The sequence below is a fragment of the Myxocyprinus asiaticus genome, chromosome 11, assembly GCF_019703515.2.
Source record: "Myxocyprinus asiaticus isolate MX2 ecotype Aquarium Trade chromosome 11, UBuf_Myxa_2, whole genome shotgun sequence".
Classification (NCBI taxonomy): Eukaryota; Metazoa; Chordata; class Actinopteri; order Cypriniformes; family Catostomidae; genus Myxocyprinus; species Myxocyprinus asiaticus.
Genome location: NC_059354.1, coordinates 47705356 through 47730031, shown reverse-complemented (window position 1 = coordinate 47730031; position 24676 = coordinate 47705356). Strand labels below are relative to the sequence as shown.

General features: G+C 37.8%; 1 protein-coding gene across 1 annotated transcript in view; it reads right to left on the bottom strand.

The window, feature by feature from the left end:
- Positions 1–24676, bottom strand: part of cobll1b (cordon-bleu WH2 repeat protein-like 1b) — a 96604-nt gene that overhangs the window by 44272 nt on the left and 27656 nt on the right. Inside the window, exons 3-4 of the mRNA XM_051710717.1 lie at positions 7837–8028; positions 2877–3084 (exon numbers count right to left, since the gene is read on the bottom strand). Coding sequence (XP_051566677.1) covers positions 2877–3084; positions 7837–8028 — 400 coding nt within the window. The remainder of the gene's footprint in view (positions 1–2876; positions 3085–7836; positions 8029–24676) is intronic.

Here is a 24676-nt window from a genome sequence, read left to right as displayed (position 1 = left end):
TGGAAGACGGGTCCCATTACAGCTGGAGTAAATCAAACACATAATTCCACAAAAAGAGCATCATACCTACTGTCAAGCATGGTGGTGGTAGTGTGATGGTGTGGGGATGCTTTGCTGTTTCAGGGCCAGGGCAATTTACAATAATTGAGGGAAACATGAATTCTGCTCTCTACCAGAAAATCCTAAAGGATTAACATCCGGACATCAGTCCATGAGTTGAAGCTCAAGTGCATCTGGATTATGCAGCAAGACAAAGATTCAAAGCATAGGAGTAAGTCCACCTCTGAATGGCTCAAAAAAAGCAAAATGAAAGTTTTGGAGTGGCCTAGTCAAAGTCCTGACTTGAACACGATTGAGATGCTGTGGCAGGACCTTAAATGGGCAGTTCATGCTCGAAAACCTTCCAGTGTGGCTGAACTAAAGCAGTTCTGCAAAGAAGAGTGAGTGGGCCAAAAATTCCACCACAGTTAACATAAGCATTTGGTTGCAGCTGTTGCTGCTAAAGGTGGCACAACCAGCTATTAAGGGGGCAGTTCGTTTTTTAAATGGGTGATATAGGTGTTGGATAACTTTTTTGCTTCAATAATATATATATATATATATATATATATATATATATATTTGAAAACTGTATTTTGTGTTTACTCCGGTTGCTTTTGTTTTATGTTATACCTGGTTTGAAGATCTAAAACAATTTAGTATGAAAAATACACAAAAACAGAAGAAATCAGGATGGGGCAAATACTTTTCCACAGCACTGTATGCCTAAATGAAACGAACAAAGGGAGAAAACGTACCAGGTTCTGAAACAAATGCACCAAACGAGCCACGTGTGAATACGCCCTTAGAAGGTTGTCCATAAAGGCAGTAGACAGCAGTTCGCTAGGTTTTGGAATAAAGAGTTTGTGTGTGTGTGTGTGGTGCTGTTCCAAAATAACTCTTTTTAATAGAATCAGACAAACAGCCAAATGTTTTCATTTTTGGTGTCCAATCAAAACATTTGCCATTGGTTATGATGTGGATTGTTTGTATGTTGCCGGGTCAAACTCCACCCCTTTGAGTCATCAAGAGATTCTTCAGGCTAACCTCACAGGGTGTGGAAAAACAGAACTGCTTTTCCTCATGACTAAACAACACAATCATGACTAAACTGAAAAGATAAAACACTGTTTGAAACATTTCTGCTCAAAGCCAACATGAAATCAAAATGTACCTTATTTACTTTCTTAAAGCTAAAGTGTGTAATTTCTGTGCCACTGAAAGGAATTGTTTTCAAACAGCTTTCTGAAAACGGCTCGTTTTTGTAATTGGTAACACGTTATAATAACAACATGGAATAAAGTATTTATAAAGCATTAATTTATATTTAATGAACAACTTATAACTTAATTGTTGTTCCTACATTGTTAATACATTAATAGAGTATATATAGAATATAAATCTTTTATACATTCTGTTACAAATTATTATTGTTAGATACAGTAAGTTCATATATAAGCAGTATGATCATGCTTTCTCATCTTTAGTAAACATCTTGCTAACCATACAGTACATAACTAATGTATTTTATTTGATGCAAACCAGTGGTAAAGAAGTGTTTATGAAAACATTAAAAATAAATCTGAAATAAATAAGACACTGTATGTAACGAACTGGACATATCTGAATGTTTAATTCAAGGGATATTCCGGGTTCAATACAAGCTAGCTCAATTGACAGAATTTGTGGCATAATTTCGACTTGTTCCATGCATTTGACCGTTTCTCCACACGGAGGTCTGTAGCAGACATTTAATCATAGATCAGCTCGAAACGCAAATGATTTTTATTAAATGTATGTATGGTGGCGTAGTGGGCTAAAGCACATAACTGGTTGCTGGTTCGATCCCCACAGCCACCACCATTGTGTCCTTGAGCAAGGCACTTAACTCCAGGTTGCTCCAGGGGGATTGTCCCTGTAATAAGTGCCCCGTATGTCACTTTGGATAAAAGCGTCTGCCAAATGCATAAATGTAAATGTAAAATATAAAGTACTGTATATCGATAAATGTTGAAATGCAAATGCTCAAGTAAGAGCTGCTAAAGATAATGAGTTATAATGTTTTAAATAGATTAAATATATGTAGTGTGGTTAAATTTATTTTAGTGCAGTTATTTATTTATTTAATTTGATAATACAACTGCTTCATTCTGATTTTTAAAGCATGGTCAGAGTAAGATAACAGCTAATGTATTTAGAAATAAATACATCTGGGGCATTTAGCCAAAGAAAAGTCATTTGAAATCGTTGTATGGTGGAATTTCTCGTTTAATCTCAACTGGTATGAAATATCAATGAATAAAACACGTGTTAATGAGACGGCCAGACTGCTGCAGGTTGTATATGTTTGATTTATTATTCAGGAGCTGAGTTTAGCTACATTTGGAAAGGAAACAATATATTGAGATGCAAATTTCAGCAAATTATAAAATTGAGACGTGCCGTTAGCGCCTAACATATGATTCATTGATTTAATCAACTGACAGCCCTAAAAAAAAGAATCTGCCTTCCCATGAATAAATCTCTGCACGTAGCCACGCTGAACGCTGTAACCGGAAGCGCCTGAGCCGCACTACTTAGAACGCAAAAGCAGTTGTGCAAGTAGTCCATAACTTGCTCCGCCTCTGAAACATCTTATCTTTTCGACAGACGTCACACCGTTGAAAAAAACCCAAAAAAACCCTTACCGTTCCAACCACCTGGCTCCATTCTGATATGTAACACCCAGTTTAACAATCCAATCAATACCCGATGTAAAAAAAAAAAAAAAAAGAAATCAAGTCTCGTCCTACTATAGTAAAATACAGTGAGCAAGTGAGGTAGCATTTGTGCTGTACCTCTGGCATCTGTGGTCCTGTCTTTTTGCTTTTATCTTCCATGCCTTTCGGTTTCAGCAAGATCTTCTCTGCCTCCAGGGCTCCGATCAGGGCATTGGGTTTAAATTTCACATGGTTCCTGTTGTTGGTGATGAGCTCAATGGTGTGAGCAGAGGGATTCAGGTGGTACTTCGCGCAAAGTGTTACCAGCAGATCCATCATAGGTTTGCTGAAAAACACACAGAAGTAGAAAGGAACACAGAAGAAAGAAAGACTTACAGGTTTGGAACAAAGAAGGTGAGTAAATGATGAAAAGTTTTACTTTTGGGTGAATTTTTCCTTTGAAACACTGGGGTCTGTGTTTCACTGGTGCAAAAAGTTCACGGAAATCTTTCTCATTATATTTTGCTGTTGAATGTGCCTCAGGAAACATGTGACTCTCCTGAAGGGGAGTTTGAAAATGTCAAAGTTAACAGCACAATCTCTACTCATCTCTGAAGTAATGACAAGAACAGTTATATGCACGAGCTCTTTGATCACATTAAGCCAGATAACTGTGACAGAACGTTGCTAATCTGTGGTGCTAAAAGAGATGAGAAGTTTCTCATTAAATACTCACGCTCATGTTATTACAAACACATTTGGTGTGTTTTATTTTTTTCATTAAAATACAAAAGGAGATATTTTGATAAATCTTTATGCTCCTTTCTAAACAATGACAGTTCATAGCAAACTTTTATGTGTTTTTTTGTCCTATTTGCAGCTTGACAGCCGTGGTCACGAAGAACAGTCATTGTACTGAAAAAAGCTGCATGAAGATTCTTAAAAAATAAATAAATAAAAATAACTCATGTTGTGTTCCACAGAAAAAAGAACTGCATATACCCTGGTGGCCAAAAGTTTGGAATAATGTACAGATTTTGCTGTTTTGGAAGGAAATTGGTACTTCAATTCACCAAAGTGGCATTCAACTGATCACAAAGTATAGTCAGGACATTACTGATGTAAAAAACAGCACCATCACTATTTGAAAAAAGTCATTTTTGATCAAATCTAGACAGCAGCCATCACTCCAACACCTTATCCTGGAGTAATCATGCTAAATTGCTAATTTGATACTAGAAAATCACTTGCCATTATATCAAACACAGCTGAAGCTATTTGGTTCATTAAATGAAGCTTAACATTGTCTTTGTGTTTGTTTTTGAGTTGCCACAGTATGCAATAGACTGGCATGTCTTAAGGTCAATATTAGATCAAAAATGGCAAAAAAGAAACAGCTTTCTTTAGAAACTCATCAGTCAGTTATTGTTTTGAGGAATGAAGGCTCAATGCTTGAAATTGCCAAAAAACTGAAGATTTCATACAAAGGTGTACACTACAGTCTTCAAAGACAAAGGACAACTGACTCTAACAAGGACAGAAAGAGATGTGGAAGACCAGATGTACAACTAAACAAGAGGATAAGTACATCAGAGTCTCTAGTTTGAGAAATAGACGCCTCACATGTCCTCAGCTGACAGCTTCATTGAATTCTACCCGCTCAACACCAGTTTCATGTACAACAGTAAAGAGAAGACTCAGGGGTGCAGGCCTTATGGGAAGAATTGCAAAGAAAAAGCCACTTTTGAAAGAGAAAAACAAAAATAAAATGTTAGAGTGGACAAAGAAACACAGACATTGGACAACAGATAATTGGAAAAGAGTGTTATGGATCTTAACCCCATTGAGCTTCTGTGGGATCAGCTAGACTGTAAGGTGCGTGAGAAGTGCCCGACAAGACAGCCACATCTATGGCAAGTGCTACAGGAAGTGTGGGGTGAAATGTCACCTGAGTATCTGGACAAACTGACAGCTAGAATGTCAAGGATCTGCAAAGCTGTCATTTCTGCACATGGAGGATTTCTTTTATGAGAACTCTTTGAAGTAGTTTAAGAAGTTCTGAAAAATGTTTTTGTATTATTGTTTAATTTAAATTTCACATTATTAATGACCTGACTATACATTGTGATCAGTTGAATGCCACTTTGGTGAATAAAAGTACCAATTTCTTTCCATAAGAGCAAAATCTGTACATTATTCCAAACTTTTGGCCCCCAGTGTAGGTTTAGAACAACATATATGGGTGAGTAAATAATAACAGAATGTTCATTTTTGGGTGAACTATCCCTTTAACACCTACATCAACACCGAGTAAATGAATCATGGTGTTTAGCATACAGTTTGTACAAGTGTATAACAAACAACAATTCGGATCAGTTTAAATGTGGTATCCTTTCTGTCGTGTCCAGCAAGCCTTTAAAGAACACTATGTCCTATTATCTGGACATACAGCATATTGAAAGTGTGGAAATTTCTTTAGAGACACAGCTTATGGCACACACTGCATTCCAACTGCTTTTTAAATTCCAGGATCAGAGAGCTCTTACTACACAGCCAATAATTTAATCCCGATTAAATTGAGGCCAGATAGTTTGGGCAGCAAATTTAGAAGCAAAGCAGGTGAAGAATTTTATCATTAATCCTTTTATATATTACATTTGGTTTCAGTTTTAGAGATTAGTCATCTGCCAGCATAAAGCTCACTGTTACTGTATATCACGTTATGTGTATTTTGTTATGTCACAAAATTAATGTAACAAACCTTTGAAATAACAATCAATCAATGTATCTGTCTGTCTGTCTGTCCATCTTTGTATTGGTCTTTGTCTGTCCATCCGTCTGTAAATGTATGTCTGTCTGTCTGTCAGTCTCTCTATCCATTCTGTCCATCCATCCACTCTGTCTGTCTGTCTGTCTGTCTGTCTGTCTATCTATCTGTCTGCCTGTCTGTCTGTCCATCTTCTGTATCTCTCTGTCTGTCTGTCTGTCTGTCTACTGTATCTGTCTGCCTGTCTGTCTGTCCATCTTCTGTATCTCTGTATGTCGATCTGTCTATCTATCTATCTATTTATCTATCTATGTCTGTCTGTCTGTCTGTCAGTCAGTCTCTCTATCCGTTCTGTCCATCCATCCACTGTCTGTCTGTCTATCTCCCATCCGTTCGTCTCTATCTGTCTGTCTGTCTATCTATCTGTCTGCCTGTCCATCTTCTGTATCTCTCTGTCTGTCTGTCTGTCTACTGTATCTGTCTGCCTGTCTGTCTGTCCATCTTCTGTATCTCTCTGTCTATCTATCTATCTATCTATCTCTGTATGTCTGTCCGTCTGTCAGTCAGTCTCTCTATCCGTTCTGTCCATCCATCCACTCTGTCTGTCTGTCTGTCTGTCTATCTATCTGTCTGCCTGTCTGTCCATCTTCTGTATCTCTCAGACTGACAGACAGACAATCTGTCTACTGTATCTGTTTGCTTGTCTGTCCATCTTCTGTATCTCTCTGTCTGTCTGTCTGTCAGTCTCTCTATCCATTCTGTCCATCCATCCACTCTGTCTGTCTGTCTGTCTGTCTGTCTGTCTGTCTATCTCCTGTCCGTTCGTCTCTAACTGTCTGTCTGTCTGTCTGTCTATCTATATGTCTGCCTGTCTGTCTGTCCATCTTCTGTATCTCTCTGTCTGTCAATCTATCTATCTGTCTGTCTGTTGGTCTGTCTCTCTGTCTGTTTGTCTGTCTGTCCATCTCCTGTATCTCTCTGTCTGTCGATTATTGTCTATCTGTCTGTCTGTAAAAGCCTAAAAAAACTACAAATAGATAATCCAATCTCTGAATACTCACACCTTCATCAAATGATGCAACCATTGACATCATTCAAGTGTGGAATGATAAATCGCAACAGAGCCCAAACATCACATCACCATGCCCAAACAAACCAAGAACGTCTGCAGGAGGTTTATGAAATGTGCAGCCCCACCCATCTGACTCACTGTAGCAATCATTTGATTAGTTTCATAAGTGTGATCATGCAGTCATCTAAAAATCTGCATGATCAAATTCACAGCACAACATCTTTAATACAGAAGTCCAAAATGTTTTTTAAAAACTAAAGAGCTCTTAATTTAACTAAAGATCTGCAAAATATTTGTGGTGATTGCAAAGGCAAGCATCAGTATTACTTGCACCTAAAATACTGATTGGGCCGCCTGCATTGGTTTAGTGGCCGATTTAGGAATTATGTAGATGAGGAAACTGTGCAAAATCTGTGCTGAATACAGTTTGCATACTGCAATTGTGATCTTATGGGCCAGTTCTGAGTGCCAAAGAGCAGACCACCGCGATCGGCACTGTGCAGCATCACTCCAATACTGTGATCAAGACTCCTGAATCATCGCTTTAACATCCAGAAAGTGCACTTGACTACACCACGCATTTGGGTATATGCCAGGTTATATAACACTCAACATCATTTGATCATTATTTGATGAATCACTGCTGCCATGATCGATATTAAATGTCCACAAACGTCTCATAAAATTCGGTTTACCGCCTTTTTCCTTTTCCGATAATAGCACAATGTAAATTGCGCCGGGAAAATAGCACAGAGTTTTGTGAATAAAGCGCAATCTATAAACAGCCTAATTTATATATAAAGGAGCTGTGTTACCATGGAAAGGAATGACGATGACTTCATTTAAATACTCAAATCGCAGCACTATTTCAGCGCTGATTGCGCCTGCTTCAACAAGATTACAGATGGTTAGTGAATAAGACACAGGTTTGTGCACTGAAATACCGTTCATAAAAGTGGCACAACTGTTTAGTGAATTTGCCCCTTTGAGTTAGGGATTTCAACAAACCCTTATCCCTAAGTATTAATTTTTTAATCTCCGAATAAACCTTGCTTTGTTAAATTCATTTGTAAAATGCAAAAAAGCAAAAAAAAAATGTATAATATAAAACTTAATTAATTATATATTCTCTTTAAAAAAAAAAGGTCTAAAGTACATTTCTAACTTCACCTTTTTTCCTGAGTTGACTGCATGGAAACTTCCCCAGCAGTTTACAAGTCCAGTTCTAGCTAGAACACAACTCAAGGAACACCCCTCACCTGCCATGCACCACAGTAGTTTTCTCCACTCCTCCAGGAAGGACCACAGTCAGTGTCAGCTCCTGCTTCAGTAGGTTCTCCTTCTGCTCCATGGCTGGATGAGGGGACGCTGGGAGTTTCTGGTTGAGCAGAGGAGCATCCAGGCCTTTCAGAACCGGTGGAGGAGGTGGAGCTTTGCTCTTCGAAGATCTCCTGTTAAACAGACAGATTATTTAAATACTTATTTAAACACAAGCGTATTCTCAGAGGCAGTGCACACTCAAAATTCTGATGAGAAAATAATCGACAATTCAAACAATATATATAGCTGCAAGCAGCAATTAACAGAGTTCAAGCGTTTAAGTGCCTTTAAGTACATACGTAACAGATATTAAGTATTAATTAGACACTCTGTTAGCACCTAAAACAATGATAAAGTGCCTTAACGTTCAGAACCATCAGGTTAGTGGCAGAGAGATATGGCATTTATTACATTCCTGATTGTTATAGCACCACCAACAGGCAGATGAACGCAATTTTTTTCATGTGTCCTCCGACTGACCTCCTACATAAGTGTCCCAAATTTTGTGAAAATATCTTATTCTGTTCAAGAGTTATAACCGTTTAAATAAAAACGCCTACTCCATATGTTTTGGCGAACCGCTGCGACGTTCCATTTAAAATGTTAACTTTTTTTATACTTATTGATAATGGGACTCCAGAGAATCTTTCTGCACTGGTTTTGGCAATTGGCCAAGGACTAGTTCGAAAAACTAGGTTTTGCGAAAAATCCAAAATGCTGGGAAATTTTTTATGACGGAAAAGAAATCGGAGATTTGTATGTAAGGCACTTGACTCTAGGACAGGGATCGAAGTCGTCTGGGTAGCTAGCTAGAGTACTACCATTCCCCAAAGTTTCATATCTTTAGGCCTTACGGTTTGGTCTGCACGATCAGTTTTAGGGCAGAAAAATAATCATAATAATAATACAAATCCTTACAATTACTAGGGTTTCAGTACTTCATGCTGGAACCCCTAACAAAACAAACACTTCAAATAGTGTGTTCACCAGATGTGACTAGTTTCTGTCATGTTTGAATTCAGCTGAACTTGAAAAAAAAAAAATATATATGAGCTGGTTTTTAGCACCTCCTCATCTAGGCCAAATAAAAAATGCACATTCATACCTGCACACTTCGTTACACCTGTGTTATTTACAGAGGATTTATTGACGAACAGTCTGAGAAGAAGGTGACTATTAATAATAATAGCCGAACAACAGTTATTAGTTACAAATCAAAGTTACACAAAATATTCTTTATGCTGTGTCACTGTTGTGGCTATTTTTGAAGCAATGCACAAAAAAGTTATGCATTTTATGCATGTTAAAATTTTATGAGACTTCGTCTAAATAAATAGTATGTTAAACATAACAAATATTGTAGAATTGGTTGCTTGTTGGTACAAGTATGGTAAATGGTGCTCCAAATGCCATGTAGACATTAAATGAAACTTGAATTGTTGTTATTTGTCTTGTCTCATTATTTGATTGGACTGCCAAGTGTTAAGATATTTTTACCCAACTTTGCATTAAAAAAGCAAAATAACAGTGTTTCCTTCCAAAATGAGAACTGAATGCCACTTGCTGAATTAAATGTCATGTGACAAATGTAACAAAAATAACTACTGTTTCAATTGCTTTAAAATAATATACTGAATAGTATTCAATAAGTAGTTAGTTAGTATTCCATTCTGAAAACAACCAATAACAGACATCACCGAATCAACTGTCTTATAGACATCTTATCTTACAAAAAAATAAATAAAATATAATGTAGTTTATCAAGTAAAACACTGTAATTGCAGCAAAAACGTTGCATGATGTTGCCTGAAAGACCTTCATTCTTCTCCACTCAAAGCAAGCAGCATTTAATGAGAGAGCTCGGATGCACTTTACACACAAGTCACAAGACACAGGAGTGATGTGATTCATTCATTCCAGCAGGACGGAGCTCTGAAGAGGAGATTTGACTCTTTAAATGCAGCCAGTTTTGAACTGAATGGGGCCACATTTTCTGTCACAGTTTTGAGGTTTAGATTTAGATAAAAAGTCATACAAAGCATGCACATCCAAACAATTTAATGAATACAGGTGTATGACCAAAAACATACATCCACAAAAACTCCAGGAAAGGCAGCATACTGCTCCCAAAAAATGTATTGAGCTCACCACAGTAATACTGGACATTCACCAACACAACCATATATACACCTGTGTATACCAATCAAGAAATCACATGACAGCATCACATGACAATGTCACATGACCCTAAAAAAAGAAAAACAAATCTGAATATATGAACAACCATACATATAGCATAAATATACCTAAACAAACCTCTAATACAACAATCACATCAATATATAGTATATGTTTATATACACATCTAGCACAACTAACCCTTGTATCTGTAGATTTTGAAGTTCTTTTATTAAGGCACTCACATTGGGACGTATGTTTGAAGCGATTAGCTTCAGCATAAGACCTCTGCCTGAATCGTTGTATCAGGTCACAAGCTTGCAGTTTGTAATCACGATCTGAACTACAGAACACTGCTGCGTGCGTGCGTGCGTGCATATGACGATTGGGCAACTCAGCGCCACGCGTGCATCCTCTCGGCCCGACCATGCCCTCCTCCTCGTCACACCACAATTTAATCATAAGAGAACATCTGTGAATATCACATCTCAACTCTCTTCAGTCTTAAAAACAAGAGATGTAATATCAAAGCAGGCAGCTGTACATTTACGGTACAGCACATGGTGTTCCTAACACTGGGAAACTGCATTATCAGACTAATGACTCAACAACATGCACAACACCACATTTGTACCGTCTCGGATCAGACAATCAGGTTGAGAGGCTAATTACTTGAATCTGGCTAAAAATGACAAAAACTGACCCAAGGAGTTCCTCAAAAAATCTGGGAAGCACCAAAATACCACTACTGTTAGTGTAGTCTAGGGGTGTAACGGTTCAAATTTCTCACGGTTCGGTTTGTATCACGGTTTTAAGGTTCCAGTTTCTGGACAGTTCGGTATTTGCTATGTTCAGAAAAAATATATATATTACTGCCAAATCCAAAGTAAAAATACTCTATTTAGTAACAAACACTTCAAGAGATTTGCCCTCACTACAAATCACCATGATTTTACTACAGTAACCATATTTTAATCATGGTATTTGTAGTAAAATCATAGCAACCACAAAATTAACATGGTTACTGTCATGGTTACAATACTATAGCAAAATCATGGTTACTATATGGAAACTACAGCATTACTGTTGTAAAACAATGGTTAATTGTATCAAAACTATGATTTCTGCCAAGAAATCAAAGGTGACAGCAGTCATTGTTAGTTCAGTCATGGCTACTACAATATTACTATAGTAAAATCATGGTTACTATATGGCTACTACAGTATTACTGAATAAAACCATGGTTAATTTTCGTTTGTGACCCTTAACTAAAAAAAATTTGTTTTCTCTAATTACTAACTCAACATTTAACTTAATACCTGCATTTATGCTAAATGCATCAACATAAAGTGCATTTCATACTCAACTCAACATATATTCAACATTCGGAAGCTGTACATCACTATAGAAGGAAAAACCTTGCTCTTTAAATGGATGCTAGAAGGGACGTTGTGATGCAACACAAATGTTTTAATCATAAGTGGAAATCTCACATCTTCATCAATGGAGTATGGCAACATAACTTTGGCAATGAACACTCCAAGTGCTTTAGTTATTGTTATATGTCTGTCAGAACTAGCACTGAGTTCCTTAAAGACGGAAGGGAGTGTATCTGTGTGCAGTTTCGGTGATGTCGGTGTAAATAAATAATCAATCATCGATGTATTACCAGTATACGGCACTCGCGTTGAGCAATGTCTGCAAACAGTGCCTGTTTTCTAAAGGCTTTATGACCATCACTGTTGTGATTGACTGCAAAAAGAAAATGTTCCCAGACAAGAGATTTGAATGACGCAGGGGCTTCACTATCTTGCGGCTTGTTTTCTCAGTTTGCCATTTTCAACTTTACACTAACGCGTGCAGAACTGTGATGTCATCAACTGATTTAACATACAGTTAATAGGACAGCTTGTCTCTGTAGAAAGTTGACCCATGTGAAACAGGCAGAGTGTGTCTACAAAGTGATACAGGTGCATTAGCAGAGGTTATAACTGTGCATGTCTATTTGGAGCTTTATTTTATTTGCCAAACTGTATGATCCAGATGTGTCATTAAACTTGAGATGAGCCATGGTGCAAATGCTTACCGAACCGTGGGTGGCGAACCGTACGGTTTGGTTTTTCACAGAGAACCATTACACTCCTAGTGTCGGTCATTAAAAACAATTGCACAGACCCAGAACACTTGGCCTCCATTGCAGAGGCTTTTACTACCAGTCCTGGGGAAACACTGTCCTGTACTTTGGATATACACTCACCAGGTTTTTATTAGGAACACTATGGTCCTAATAAAGTGCACGACGTGATCTACTACTGTTGTAGCCCATCCGTCTCAAGGTTTGACATGCTGTGCATTCTGAGATGCTATTCTGCTCACTACAATTGTTCAGAGTGGTTATCTGAGTAACCATAGACTTTGTCAGTTCGAACCAGTCTGGCAATTCTATGCTGACCTCTCTCATCAACAAGGCATTTCCATCCAAAGAACTGCCGCTCAATGGATGTTTTTTGTTTTAGGCACCATTCTGAGTAAACTCTAGAGACTGTTGTAAGTGAAAATCCCAGGAGATCAGCAGTTACAGAAATACTCAAACCAGCCCGTCTGGCACCAACAATCATGCCAAGGTCGAAATCACTGAGATCAAATTTTTCCTCATTCTGATGGTTGATATGACCATTAACTGAAGCTCCTGACCCGTATCTGAATGATTTTTATGCACTGCACTGCTGCCACACAATTGGCTGATTAGATAATCGCATGAAAATTCGGTGTACAGGTGTTCCTAATAAAGTGCTCGGTGTGTGTATATTTGCATTTTGGATGTCTTCTTTTATTAGCTCACCCAGTTCAGGGCTGTGTCTCATTTTGAAGGCTGTCTGCTCCGGATGTCGCATTAGAAGCAGTCTTCTTTCTGAAAAGCGAGTAGGACATTTTAAATGCAGCCTTCGAATGTGACCTTCTTTTACAGGAATTCGGAGGATGCAAGAGGTGTGTCCTTCATTGGCACTCACAACCCACAATCCTTTGCTTCAACGGAAATGTACATAATTTCTTTGAAAAAATGACGCCGATTTACACTGAAAATATGATGTTTAAATGCAAGTAATGTTAATTCCTAAGTTGAAGCACCTCAGTAGATGTCATATATATATATATATATATATATATATATATATATACACACACACACACACACACACACACACACACACACACCATGTAATATTATAATAATACAGGTATCTAAAGTAAAATTAATTAAAAGTACAGCCACAAAATCCATTTTCTTTTCTCTCTACATTGTTATAAGTCTCCTAAAGTTTACATCAGAGATTTCCTTCTGACTCAGTGCACTCGTGCAGGTTGAGAGCGATGCGTACTCTCATAGCAACCATGTTCTGTTTCCATTTTTCCTATGAAGGCAGTCTCGTTTAAGCGAAGCACAGCAATACGCTGATACTATAAGTATCAAAAATCATCTTATTCAAAGCAAAATGACAATGCATGAAACCCACGTTTACATGAGACTTGAAATCCTTGGATTATTCTCTGCCTTTGAAGTCAAAATGTAAACAGGCATTTACTTCACATTGGGTAAGCCAAAAAGAATGACAGAAAAGGTTTTTACATGCAGAAAGAAATCAGAGGAATGGGCAAAAATCTATGTGTGGTGATCGTTTTTTGCTTAAACCATTTATGGCCTCACCCTGATAAAGGAAAACCACTTAAGCCGTTTATAAGACTTGTTGGCTTATTTAGCATAGGTAAGTAATGTAAGGTTGATCATGTAAACATGCTCTTTGTAAAACATGTTCACAAACTTTTTTGCCAGTTAAATAGGCTGTTACATATCAAAAAACGAAAGTATACTTTGGTCTGAAGAGGTATTCGTGACGTCAGCAAAAAGGGGAGTTGTTTCAGAGGCGGAGCAAGTTATTACATGTAGATGTTACATTTTATTTGCAATAACATGCACTAATGAATCATGAACAATAAGACCAAGAACGTGCATTAAGAGAGTTGAGGAACTAAATAGCGTAAATTTTAATTCCACATTGTCACTGGTTACATTCTGCATTCCAAGCACTTACACAATAATGTCCTTCACATAAATTCAAACCTGAGATAAGCATTAATTACATCAACTTAAAGTAGTCCTTTAATCACTGTGAAATATTCATCAGAGAGAGAGAGAGAGAGAGAGAGAGAGAGAGAGAAAACAAAGACACAGCTTTACCTTCACAAGTTTATAACTTCCTACCTTTCAGAATAGAAACATAGAGGCATTGAGTCCTGTCTGACTTTTACCAGCTAATCAGGCGTAACGTGTTTGACACCCATTTCCGACAACTTTATTAAAGGCTATGTGGTCATGTGGGAGGCAGCAACAGTAGCCTAATGAATGTTTACATTGCTTCCTCAGCAAAGACCACTTGCATTATTAAAGTGCTCAGGGAGAGTTCAGCTATCTGGGGTCACCAGAAAAATCTTTAATATGTATTATTTGGGAAACAACATCTCGAAGAAGTTCAGGGGGGTACCGACACACGGGTCGCTCAGATTCCAAGCATTCCGGCTCGCGTTATTGCAGCTGCCATGTGAGGCAACTTCACAGGAGCAACCAGATGCGCTGCTTCATGGAATTTCATTATCTGAAGGATCACGCTAACTGTTGTCTCCAAATTGTTGGGAGAATGTTTCAAAAATATGCGCATCTGCTGCTGAGTGAATCTGGGACAAAGGAGCAGTACATTTCAAACCACAGTTCTACTGAGTGCATTGTGTAGGTGACATGTTGCTGCCAGTATTGGCCGTTTGGGGAAAGGTGGGTTTGTGTTCTAATGGGCTGAACAGTATCCAAAGGAACCTTCCTGCCCGGTACTGGACTGCAACCTGGATATTTTCGGAACAATGCAGGTCAACTTCTGCAGTTTGAAAAGAATACTATCGGCTGTTATCATATGACATATCTTGGGATTAGTTTTGTAGACAAATATGAATTGTGCCTTCATCAGAATATCTTTACAAAACATTTTTAAATGGATGAGTAGCCAGATAGTAGCCAAAATGCGACCAACAAGTGTCCAGTATACATGGGAACTCCTACTGTTTAAAACATGCCAGGATGCATCTTAAGAAGAAGCTAAAATATAAGATAGCATTTCTTGGTCACTACTTCTATTTGTGTTCATTTCAACACGGTTTCCTGACAAGTCGTATTAATAGTACAAGATGGCGAAATCAAACAAGTTGGCTTTTACTCCCATAGAGAACTATAAACAAACCAATGAATCATGTTATTATGATTTTTCCTACATCTAATCTCTAACCCAAACTCTAAACCTAGCCATGATTTTATGTGTCCCAATTTTTTTTATTTGACTAGTAGAGTACAATTTCAGTTATTCATTTTCCAGGTAAAAACATATTTTCAAATCAAATACGTAGTGTACGGTTGTGTGAATGGTTTCACAACGTAGTGTAAACATGGTAAAATAAACTAGCACACGATACACTCGTCTGAGTGACATCTGAACATGTACAAACAAGATTAAGTCGCAGCTCACAACTTTAAAGTTACCTGCCCTACAGGTAGAAGGCAAGAAAAGCCATTCATCAAACCCACATTTTGACACCATTGTTTGTTTCTTACAGTACCTTCTGCGTTGTGGTGTGAAATTCCTCTTTTTAGATATCTAAATTGTCCCATTAATCCACAGAGTTAGAGAGAGTGTGTCAGACACAAATAGACAGCGTTCATGCCCAAAGTGTCATGCCTACCTTAATGCCCCACCCCTTCTTGTGACATCACAGATTGTCCATACCGCTCACCCTCCTCTAAGGCCCATTCTTTAACAGAGAACCCATTGCTTATGAATGTGTGTGGGCATGCCTGTGTGTGTGTTTAAGTGTGGCTCAAGCAGCTGGTAAGGGCAATATTACCAACTGTTCACAGCTTTATGTCGGTTCTGTGGAATGCAACTGTGGATACAACAGCATGGCCCTGATAACTCAGCATTAATGTCTTTATCTATTATTGTGTGACTGAGAGGTTATTTCTTGCTGAAACGGTATTGGTGTTAATACAATCAAGTCTTTTCTGTTTCAGATATGCATGTGTTTGCTTTGCTGTTACCAAATTGTGGTTCTCAACTGTTGGGGCACGACTCAAAACTGGTGTGCTGCAAATAATAAAATGCAACTAACTAGGTTATATATCATGAATACTTATGATGGCAATATAAATAGGCTTATCAACTTTTAAAAGAGAGAAGATGCCTCCCATATCTTTTGTTGTTGATGTTAAAGTTTGCCGGTCCATTTAAACTCACTTGGTAGAAACTAGCTAAATAAGGCCAAGTAGTTTCACATGTTCTCATCCTTGGAAACCATGAATAAAACTGTGCAAAGTAACAGAAAATACAACCCACATTACCTGTAGTGAGGAATAAAAATTGTTTGTGCTGACCACAATGAGTTTCATGCAGTACATTTTATTGGCTGCCAAAAGCATGAAACCATTTAAATTAAATTTTGCATGATGAACAATTTTGTTACTGTGTTGGGTCTGCAATTGATGTCCAATGTAAAAATGCACGACATGGAGAAAAAGAAGTACCACCAAAGTATGATCTCTAAAACTGCAATAGAGATGTTTGTCCAACAGAGGATCCAAAGTCACAGACTGACCTCTTAGCGCAATCCAAAGAATACAGACTTGAAAGCTGCATAGTTTGCAGTGTTGCAGAGGAACAGGGGTGGGTGATATAAGCAAAACTTTTAGGGCTGTAAATAAATAAAAAATGTAACTTATTAATCACAGAGTTTTCTGTGATTAATCGCGATTAATCGTGGTACATGATACATTAAAATAAACATTAAAATATAATCATAAATATATTTATTTTAACCTTTGCTTCAAAGAACTGCAAGAAATGAGTTAGTCATCATTTATTTAACTATTTAAATAAGTGTATGTTAAAATGTTCAGTTTTTTGTAGATAGAGTTAGACACATTTTTACAGGTATAAATCTTTGATACAAGTACATGTATACATGCCATAAAATCAGTGGACATGCTTTTATTAAAAGTTGGGCAAGGGGGTCTGGGAAGCTTAGTGAGTACTGAGGCTGATTACCAACCCTGGAGACGCGAGTTCGAATCCAGGGCGTGCTGAGTGACTCCAGCCAGGTCTCCTAAGCAACCAAATTGGCCCGGTTGCTAGGGGGGGTAGAGTCACATGGGGTAACCTCCTCGTAGTGATTAGGGGTTCTCACTCTCAGTGGGGCACGTGGTAAGTTATGCTTGGATCGAGGAGAGTAGCATGAGCCTCCATTAACTGTGAGTTTCTGCGGTGTCATGCACAGCAGCCATGTGATAAGATGCGTGGATTGACGGTCTCAGAAGCTGAGGCAACTGAGACTTGTCCTCCGCAACCCGGATTGAGGTGAGTAACCGCACCACCACGAGGACCTAAAAAGTAGTGGGAATTGGGCATTCCAAATTGGAAGAAAAGGCGATAAAAAAAAATCTTCTGGTGTTTTCCAGGGAGCTTTTTTAATAATAGGATTAAATGGGCAGATTCAATTTATTTATATTAAGTTTATCTTGCCAATAAAGGATAAGTGTACATTGCCAATGTACTATTAGACACTATACATACAGATATAAAACACAATGCTAAAGTTTAATTTGCTGAAGTTAAAAAAAAAAAAAAATAATAATAATAATAATAATAATATATATATATATATATATATATAAAGAGAACTGGCTTCTTTCCTACTGAAGACTTTCACTGGAATTACTGTTAATTTTCCTGCTACATAGACTAGTTTTCTTAAAAGGCTACATGTGTTTTCATCTAATTGTTTTTATAATCAAATGTTTAGTTTAGGGCTGGGCGATATGCAAAAAATATTTTATCGATAATCGCCTTAAAAAAAAAAACGCGATATACGATTATATTGTCAACCCCCCCGCTGAGGGCCGGTGAATATTTTGGCTAACTAAACAGAAAAAAAAAAGAAAAATAAAATAAAGTGATAAAACAAAATCATATTTAACCACCTCCCCAAATCCAAACGGCTCCATTTGCCATCACGCAAGAATCCGTCAACGACAGCAGGTGGAAAATTACTAATAGCCTACAGATAAGGAACTAAAGACCATTATAAATGTAAAAATAATAATAATCATAATAATAAAGCATAATAAATTCCCTTGTGTTCCCAAAATAATGCTGCCAAATGTGTGTTCTTATTTTGTTTGTTTGAATTGCGTTTTGGTAATACAGTTAATACTGCCTAAAGAAAATAAAATAGAAATCAATTTTAGGTTCAAGGTGAACGTGTCTTGTATTGTTTTATGATTTAATCACTTTTGTCTTTGCTTCTTTAATAGAAAGATATATATTACTGAACCTGCAGAGTTGCGTTCACAATGCATGTTAACCGTGAACTGGTCTGTGGAAATAAAGCAGACTAAACTCACAGCACCTCCTGAAATGATCAGAGATCATTTGCAGCATTCTCATAGATGACATTATTCTTGCAAACAGTTTTCAGACGAATGAAACAGAGAAAAGAGAGTGAAAACTCTTTACATACGCTCGTGCTGCACGCCTCTGAACAAACAGCGAATCAGACACGAGCAATGACGGCTTTTCATTTGTCTGTTCTTAAAAATATCATAAATTGTGTTTCTTCAAGCACGTCTTTGTGACTAACAGCAGTTCTTGCCATGTGTCACTCTGAGACAGGTCGCCTGCCTGTTGCGGGTAGATGACAAAATTACCCGTACATTAAATACATTTAGATGAGGAGCTTGCGAACTAGTTTCAGCCTCGTTGCATTTTGCGGGTGGTGGTTTCACACCCTGGGCTACTGTTTAATATATCTGACTTCCCAGATCCATGGTTTTGCCATTTCCCAATATTGTCGATCATTATCCGTCAAATGAGTGTCGCAATCGGCATCGATTTTTTTGTAAAAAAATTCAGTTTGATTCTGAAGCAAACCGCTCCATCACATTTTTTTTTTTTTTTTTTTTTGGCATTCTATTGGATACTTCATCATACATTTCAATGAAAAATTTACTGTAACTAATGACAGATTTAAATAATAAAATAATATTTATAATATGGTGATTATTTGTAGAGCAACCTCTGACTGGAATGCGCATTCCCTACCATGCAGGTAGCATTCTCAAATTCCTACTGATTGGCATACAGTACTTCTACCATTATAAGCCTATATATTTATATATTATATATTTATATTTCCGGTATATCGCCCACCCCTAGTAATAGACAGATATATCATCAAGCCGATTTTAGGTTGCCGTCAATCGGTCGTTAACTGTGCCCGACCTATTCAATAAATAAAAGTGATTGTTCCACCTTGTCTCCCCCCATCTACCACTGGCCAACAAACAGATGCTTGAGCCAATCTTGCTATTGCTGACTAGTTGCAATACTCAAACAAATAGAGCAATGTTTTGATAGAGCCACAGAACCATGTGTCCGTGGGGGAATCAACCTACAAATTGCTTTTCATACAGTTGTCTCTGCATATTAAACTGGGATAAGAGACAGTATTTTAACATTACACATATCCGCTTTAAAGCCTAGTGTGTCTGTCTGAACTTTTAATCTGTTTAAAACACACTCAGAGAGACTGAAAGGTCGTTCGTGCAACTACAAGGAGTAACGGCATAATATGAGTATTCACTCACATTCTTGCTCAGGCATGTCAGAGCCCAGAGGTTCAATTAAATGTGTTAGAAAGAAAAACAACACTGCTCTTTTCCACTGCCTGTGATCTCGTTATAATCTAGGCTTTTCTGTGACGGACCTAATTATGCGATCCCTCAAGAGATCACATCAACTTCAACACACTCTGGGTGTTAAAGAGGCAAAAACAGCCGGTGCAATCAGTGGCCAAATAAGAATGAGTGATTACGCATGGGTTCATAACATCTGAGTGTTTCTAGGTATTCACATGATACAAAAAAGGGAGGAAACAGATATATGAAGCATTTAAAAACAGCCGGTGCAATCAGTGGCCAAATAAGAATGAGTGATCAAGCATGGGTTCAGAACATCGTGACTGTTTCTAGGTATTCACATGATATAAAAAAGGGAGGCAACAGATATATGAAGCATTTAAAAACAGCTGGGTGCAATCACATAGTCATTATGGATTATTTCAGGATTTAGACTTTCTCAATCATTTTATCTCCTGTTATGACATCACGCAATTTAAGCATGCCAAACAACTATCAGCTTGGCTACAACTCAATTGGCCACTAAATACAGCTGTCATTCCTCTTCTAAATGCTTAAAGGGATAGTTCACCCAAAAATTTAGATGCAAAATATACTCACCCACATTTCCAACCCTTATGACTTTCTTAGTCTTATCTGGACCACAAAGGGAAATGTTTTAACGAATATCGGGGTCTGCCTTTTCAGTACACAGGATAGAGTGGAAACCTCAAAATTAAATTGCACATTTAGAATCACAATGAGAGCAGTTCGTTCCCAGTGATCTGTTGAAGACAACGAAAGTTCTCACGTTTACGTGCATTGAACAAACTTCTCTCATGTACTCATGAACGTGCAATGGTATCAAGATTATAACTGAAAAATACCTCTGTTAATGGTTGTTTTCAAACAACTGCCGGACGATTTAGCATCGCCGATCGCTAATATTACTCTGGTCAACAATAGTTAACACTAAACGAAGCCGTTGGTGTTTACGTTTCTCGTTTACAGCCGCGAGACACCAAAATGTTGCTAAGGCTATCACACTGTCAACCATTGCGAAATAGTTTAGATTTTTCTGAGCATACCGTAGTTTCCATCCAAGTCAAGTCATTTTTATTTGTATAGCGCCGTTCACAACACACATCGTTTCAAAGCAGCTTTACAGAAGATCATGCATTAACAGAAAATGAAACTGTAATGTCTGTAATGAGTGAATTGTGTTTTAAAATAAGTAATTAAATAATAATTGTATTTATAACCCCAGTGAGCTAGCTGAAGGCGACCACGTGTCAAGATTCTCAACCAGGGACCAAAATTAACACTTGCTAAGTGCCAAATGCAAGGAATTATTTAAGGAGTAAAATAAAAATACTCATCAGTGACCTTCAGACAGTCTATTAAAGATAACGTCTGTCACAAGTCACACGTCTTCTAACAGCTTACCTCGGTGGGAAAATTATCATTGGAAGTTTATCTAGCTTGCCTAAAGTTGTTCTCCAGAACTCCACGTAGCGACACATACTGTATGTGGAATATTCCTGGCATTAAGACACCACAATCAAAACATGTGGAACAAAATAACAACCTGTCTTCATGTTTTTTGTCAAGTGCCATTTCACAGAGAGATGGAGACTGGCTCATCTTCTGTGCTGCAAGGACAGAATATATATAAAGAGTAATACAGTTTCATGGTTGGTAAGAATAGTAAATATTTTATAATATCAATGGAGATTGAGAATGTAAAAAAACAAAAAAAACAATGTGGTTACTTCCTTTGTGACCTTTTCATTTCAAAAGCAAATTTGGAGTTTAAAAAGCTATTAAACTTGCCATTGAAACAACAATACAATTTGTTCGTCTTTCAGCCAGTTTCGTAATGTAAAACAATATAATAGTCTATAGCAATAAAAGCTTCAGCAATTATCACAGCATGAAAACTTGATACGGAGTCAAGTCTGATGGTTGGGTTGCTCATTTATCATGAGAATAGCCTGCAGTCAAGACCAGACTGTTGCGTAGGACGAAAGACTTTTGCTAAATCCCCAGATTGTACATGAATGACATAAAACAGGTGCATTATTCCAGAAAATTCTGCTTTGGCTCAGCTATCAGTTTTTAGAGTCCCAACCAAGATTCCATAAGCCCAATTATGGATAATACTATTCTACAATTACGTGGTGATGAGAAGCTGTTGCAACTTATCAAAAATTAAAGGGGTAATCACTTAACTCAGGGCATATTCACACTAATCTGTTTTCATTTCCCTAACACTATTTTCCAAAGTATGCGGCAATGGAGAGTGTTTTCTAAATACTCTGTTTTAGGGAAAGGAAAATGCCGTTCTAGAGGACAACAGGCTTAAACATAGCGAAATGACTGCTTTTTAAAAAAAAACCACATTAGTGTGGATGTGGACACAGGCTTTTATGAAACTGTAAATGAATTTCATGTCGTTCCAAAACTGTAAAAAAAAAAAAAATAGGAGAATTTTTAAAGAATGTTCACACAGTTCTTTTCTATATAATGAGAATTAATAGTCTGTCAAGTTCCAAAAAGGACTAAAACACCTTAAAAAGCTCCATAAAAGTAGCCTATATGACTACCATTTGACCAAATTATTTAAGCTGTTAGAAGACGTGCGACTTGTGACATTATCTTTAATAGACTGTTTGAAGGTCACTGACGAGGGGCGACTGTGGCTCAGGTGGTAGAGTGGGTTGGCCACTAATCGCAGGGTTGGTGGTTTGATTCCTGGCCCACATGACTCCACATGCTGAAGTGTCCTTGGGCAAGACACTGAACCCCAAGTTGCTCCCAATGGCAGGCTAGCACCTTGCATGGCAGCTCTGCCATCATTGGTGTGTGGGTGTGTGCATGAATGGGTGAATGAGTCACAGTGTAAAGTGCTTTGGAACCACTAAGGTTAAAAAGAGTGCTATATAAGTGCAGACCATTTATCTGAAGATGAATAATAGCTTTGTGTGAGGAACAGACCAAAACTGAAGTCTGTCCATCACAGAAAGTTATCATTTGACTTGAAATAGGAAGACTTGCAATAAAGCCCACCTAAGGACAACTTGTATGGCTCTTATTGTGTTTTTTGCAGTTTTTGGAGCTTGACATCTGTGGTTACTATTAACCATTTTTGTATGAAAAAGAGCTACCTGAGAATTCTTCAGAATTTCTCCATTTGTGCTCCAAAGAAGATAGTCACACAGGTTGGAACAACATGTACGTAAATGATGATAAAATCATCATCTTTGGGTGAACTATTTTTTAATACTGCATTGCTAGACAACAAATTCAATTTAACCTACTTGTATGGCGCTTCCAAAACATATAGGCCTATTGTTGCAAAACAGCAAACTTAGAATGAACTTGTATGAAAAGTTTAGTTTTCTTTAGCAGGAGTTACTTCAAAAAGACGGAGAGGTTAAAAGTGCCCTACTGCTTGAAATAATCAGTTATGGAAAGTGGACAAAGGGTGAGGCCCCAAAAATTCCAATCATATGCTTTAAGAGATTACTGCCTCAGAGTCAGGCAGTGTATGCAAGCTCAAACCTGATTCATAATCCTGCATTTGCAGAGGAGAACATATGAAAAGAGCTCTCCCTCTGTCTGAGTTTAGAGTTATTTAAAGTCAAAATCATTGTTTGCACAATGGAAAGTTTTATTCAGCACGCTCTATTGAAGCGGAGAGTCATAAAGACAGGAAGAGGTGACCTTGCCATCATAGTTTACTGTGATTTGGCAGTTTCCTCACTCTCACATTGAGAGTCGACAGTCACCATATCTGCGGCAGACACAAGAGATATTTTCTTTCTTTTTCTTCATGGCTTTGTCAGCACCCACAGACCTCGTTGGAGCGAGATGTTGCTCTTGCCAGTTTTCCTTTGCCCTTATAAAAACAGTGGGAATGCTAAACACTCTCACTGCTGACAGCTTCTCCCAGCGGATCTGTTGAAAAGGTGTGACAGCCATGAATGAGGGCAATATATTTGGAAATTAAGGCTGTGTGCTACATAAACAACCGTAGGAAAGACAAATCAGAAATGAGATCTCATTAACGTCAAAATGAAATCAAAACTGACCCTATTTCCTAGTCATACTGTGCACAATTAATCGGTGCACATTATTCCAAAAGACTAACACACTACTGTTGATTATACAGGATAACTTGGTACAATGCATACATATATTGTTAGGCATACATGTTTATTATTTACATGCACAATGTGAACTATTTACAAGTATTTACATTGACATGTAGATCAAGTGCTAAAAACAGTTCTGTCTTTTTAAGAAAGCCGGAAGTTCAGCATTTTGTTTTGGTTGAGCTAATATTAACGAGAGTGGAGTTGCATGGCTTCTTTATTATAATTAATTGTTTTTAGTTGTTTGTTTGTTTTAGGTTGCTGTAGCTAACAGACAATCCGGGAGGAGGAGTACGAATCTCAGTTGCCTCCGCGTCTGAGACAGTCTTGCATCTTATCACGTGGCTTGTTGATCGCATTACCCGGAGACCTAGCATGTGTGGAGGCTCACGCTATTCTCCGCGGCATCCATGCACCCCACCGAGAGCGAGAACCAAATTATAGCAACCACGAGGAGGTTAACCCAACGTGAATCTACCCACTCTAGCAACCGGGCCAATTGGTTGCTTAGGAAACCTGACTGGAGTCACTCAGCACGCCATGGATTCAAACATGTGTCTTTACTTGCTGAGCTACCCAGGCCCCTGCTAACAGACATTATTAATTACAAATGAATTGTTTGGATCTCATCTTTGGAAACACATTCAATGGAATGAGTCAAACCAATCTTTTACTCTC